At 36.7% G+C, this 3701-nt stretch overlaps 1 protein-coding gene and 1 long non-coding RNA gene across 2 annotated transcripts in view; both read right to left on the bottom strand.

Annotated features, from left to right (window-relative positions):
- Nucleotides 1-59: 59 nt before the first annotated feature.
- Nucleotides 60-2476, bottom strand: LOC109588486 (kelch domain-containing protein 1-like). The gene is made up of 7 exons (XM_020004646.1): nt 2468-2476; nt 2054-2351; nt 1769-2007; nt 1255-1418; nt 612-797; nt 119-280; nt 60-68 (listed from the first exon to the last, which is right to left on the bottom strand). Exons 1-7 carry the CDS (start codon nt 2472-2474, stop codon nt 60-62), a joined length of 1065 nt encoding a protein of 354 aa, XP_019860205.1. The 5' UTR covers nt 2475-2476.
- Nucleotides 2477-3311: 835 nt separating this feature from the next.
- The window catches only part of LOC109588487 (uncharacterized), a 2771-nt gene continuing 2381 nt past the window's right edge, over nt 3312-3701 (bottom strand). Inside the window, exon 2 of the long non-coding RNA XR_002188193.1 lies at nt 3312-3620. This is a non-coding gene — a long non-coding RNA (uncharacterized LOC109588487). The remainder of the gene's footprint in view (nt 3621-3701) is intronic.

The following is a 3701-nucleotide window of genomic DNA, read 5'->3' on the forward strand; positions in this document are numbered from 1 at the left end:
ATGCTATACAGTAAATTAATTTTAGTAGGCGTGTACAATCGTACATAAAGCTACACACCTCAATCATTCTTTATTGTAATATTATTATTAATACATAGTCAATACACATTGTATCTACTAATGTATACATGTACTCACTGATTTCAATAAATCTTGTATCACTGATTGATGAATAATCTCTCTCTCCTCCAAACTCAATTATCCAGTGAGTGGTCTGTGTCTCATTCCAAACTGAGAGAGAATGAGAATCTCTATCAGTGACACTGTCTGGTATATTAGTCTATATACATGTAATTAGAATAATGATAAAATAATATATCTGGTTAATAAAAATGATTTCTCTCTCCTCCTCCTTTCTCCTCCATTGTCAATCACACTAACAAAAATGACAACAAAGGCAAGCTTCATGAGCTCTTTCTTAAAAACTACTTATAGCATAATCTTTCATTTCTTTATCATATGCACATGTCTATAGTGACCAGTTGTACTGTAATTATTAAATTGATTATCATTGAGGAGTGACGTACATGTACAGACAGACAGATCACAGTGGTCTCGTACTTTATAGTAGGACTCACTCATGCTCACCACAATTATATTATAATTCTTACCAGTTCTTTCCATTCCATTTTGTTTATATTTAACAACCAACAGTCATCGGTACACCTAATTCCAGCAAATCCACCCACCACTAGTAGGTGTGGTCCTGAGCTACAGTTGATCAATACACTGGAATGACCACTTCTCTCCTTTGGCCATGGTACTGATCCTCCAGGATTAGGAAACTCTGTACATCTCTAAAATATTAAAAATATTTAATTATCATACATGTAAAACACACACAATACATTAACTAATACTTAAGGATAAATACCATAGGGCTACATACATGCATTTGCATGCAGTAAAAATTAAAAACCATGGAAACCAAAATGGTATTTGAATTGAAAAAGGTACAACATTGAAACAGTTATTTTAAGAAATCAAAAATGAAGACCTTTTCACCAAAAACATGAAAATCTGTACCCAACCTGTATGGTATCAGGAGCCCATGGGCTCCTGATCGTATCTAGTGAAGAGCATACATGTAACTCTACGCCACTACTAAGGCCTTCCCTCATTGTTTACACAAGTACATGTAGCTATTATTAGTGACTGGTTAAATTAGGGTTTTAAGTATACCTGCATTTCACAATTAATACCCACCCTATAAGCCTAAGGTAATTAATATAATTATACTAATAATACACTCACCACTGATGTATCAGTAAATTCAAATACATATGCATCATTACTCCATCTCTCATCACCAAAATAACCACCAAACAATATAGCAGTGGTATTAGTTATTGATGTTAAAGTGAAGTAGTTAATAGGAGGTGGTCTATCTCCAGTGACTGTCGGCGAAGTCCATTCATCTAAAAATAATAAAAATAATATGAACACACACACTCACACACACACTGCCCTCAAGTGGTTCCTGGGTTCAAATAGACACCCTCCATTGGCAAAGATATATCTACTGCCCTCCATTAAATGACACATTATCATAAAATGGTGGAACACTACTAGTCACGTACACTATGGCTACCTTTGCTTAAGTTAATCAAGTCTACCTTATATTGTATAGACTGTGTGGTAGCTCTTTATGGCAGATACCAGACCCTTGACCTCGGTTTCGGCTGTGGGTCTGCTATCTGCCATAAACAGTCTAAATACATCAATTTAATTACTGTATGTAAACTATTTATGACAATATTATACTGACCAGTTTTTAATCTGTACGTATGTATTTCATTGCAACGTTGATAGCCATTTGAATCTTCACTGTACTGGGCACCAGGTTGTGGTGGGTTATTATTAGATGATCCACACCCTCCAATCACTGCAAGATAGTCCTCATCTTTCACTTTTATTGCTATCATGCTGGAGCCGGACTTCATCATAGGACCATGATGAGATGTAGTAGGAGAGAGTTCCTTCCAATTGAAGGTATCAACATTAAAACTGTATAAAATATTATGTAATATTTATTAGTAACTATTATGTTTACCTGTATAAACTATTATGAAAACAGCCCTTATGACCACAATAGCCTCCAAAAAAGAATATTTCATTTCTAATGACAGCAGCAGCATAGCCACGGACACCAAGTGGAGCCGGGTCACCAGTGGTAGGCTTTTGTACCCACTCACCAGTTGGTACATGACAGACCTCCACTACAGAACACATTGATTTCTTCTCTTCATTATTGTGTACTTCAGGGAGATCAGGCTGGTTCCCACCCCACATGTACAGGTAGTCTCCTACCTGCACTGTAGAGTGACCGTACCTCTCCACTGGTGCATAGACTATAGATAACAAGAGGATACAGTAGTATAGTGAATAGTTATAATAAGCAGAGGATACAGAGGAGTAAAGTAACGGAGAGAATAAGAAAGAAAGAAAAGCGAATAAAGTTACTCACCTTCCATCCAGGGGCGGATCCAGAGGAGGTAGGACACAGTTGACCTTTGAGCAATAATTGCAAAGTTCAATGGACCTTTTGCACTTAAGCGATTCTAATTAACGCGCACCCAAAGTGGTGGTAAAATGGCGGATTTTTGGAGGACAAACAGGCTGAACAATCTTCTCTTTTATCCAGCCATTCTAGCTGTAGGAGCCACTTTGAGCTGTCCTTTTGTTTCAGTATACTCTATTTATCTCTTCTGTAAGTTCTTTGGTTGCTGTTTTGGCTTTTATAGCATTTTATCATAGGAATATTCTCATCCATTGGCAATTCCCGTTTTTCTAAATTTTGCTTTCAGGAGCCAAGGCGCTTGCCCCTCCATTGCTATGAAGACAGAAGTATATTCAGCTGAGTCCTATGAATAGTGTCAATCATCAGACTTAGTCTCAGTCCATCAGAACCAGGTACGGTGGAATAACTCACTCAGTTGTCATGTTGCAGCTGGAGTGTGGATGATTATGAGCATCTTTTCACTTCTTAAAACTATAGGTTGGCTCTTTAATCACATGTAAGAAGCATTCCAAGGAACATAAGTGTGCTGGAATAGCTGAGCATCATGTAACTAGCTATCAATAGTAATTTACTCTATTATCTATGGGTCCATTGACCACGAGAAACCACACCTCTTTTTATAATGAATATCATTATTTAAGCGAATAATGACTTTTTAATAAAACAAAAAACACATTTTTAAAAGAAACAAAACACAAGACAAGAACAATTAAAGAAGAGAAAGACTAAAAGAGAGAGAGACCAATTACTAGATTAATTCATTGAATACAGTCTCCACATATCATCCTCATTCATAGGTCCTGTATCAGTAGTAGTCTCACTGTTCCCTGTACATTAGTAAGAGCTTCAGTAGCATAGTCCTTAGTTACATTATGTATTATTAAATCATTAACTGCTACCAGTTCATCTCCAGTCTTTATCTTTGAGTCTTTCTGTAACACTGACTCAGGTAGGATCCTCTTTACGTAAATGGGTACGTCCCCAGTGGGAGAGCCACGCCCACCAACAATACTGAGACCCAACCCCTGACCAATTCTCCTTTGATAACAACTTAGCCTGTAACTTCAACTCATTACCAAAGAGAAAGAGAGAGATGTAACTAAAGAAGGAAGGGTGTAATATAAATTTTATATAGTTGTGGGTACAATAGTATTCACTATCTAACCTAATTTACTTACAT

This window comes from Amphimedon queenslandica, unplaced genomic scaffold (assembly GCF_000090795.2).
Source record: "Amphimedon queenslandica unplaced genomic scaffold, v1.1 AMPQUscaffold_12063, whole genome shotgun sequence".
Taxonomy (NCBI): domain Eukaryota; kingdom Metazoa; phylum Porifera; class Demospongiae; order Haplosclerida; family Niphatidae; genus Amphimedon; species Amphimedon queenslandica.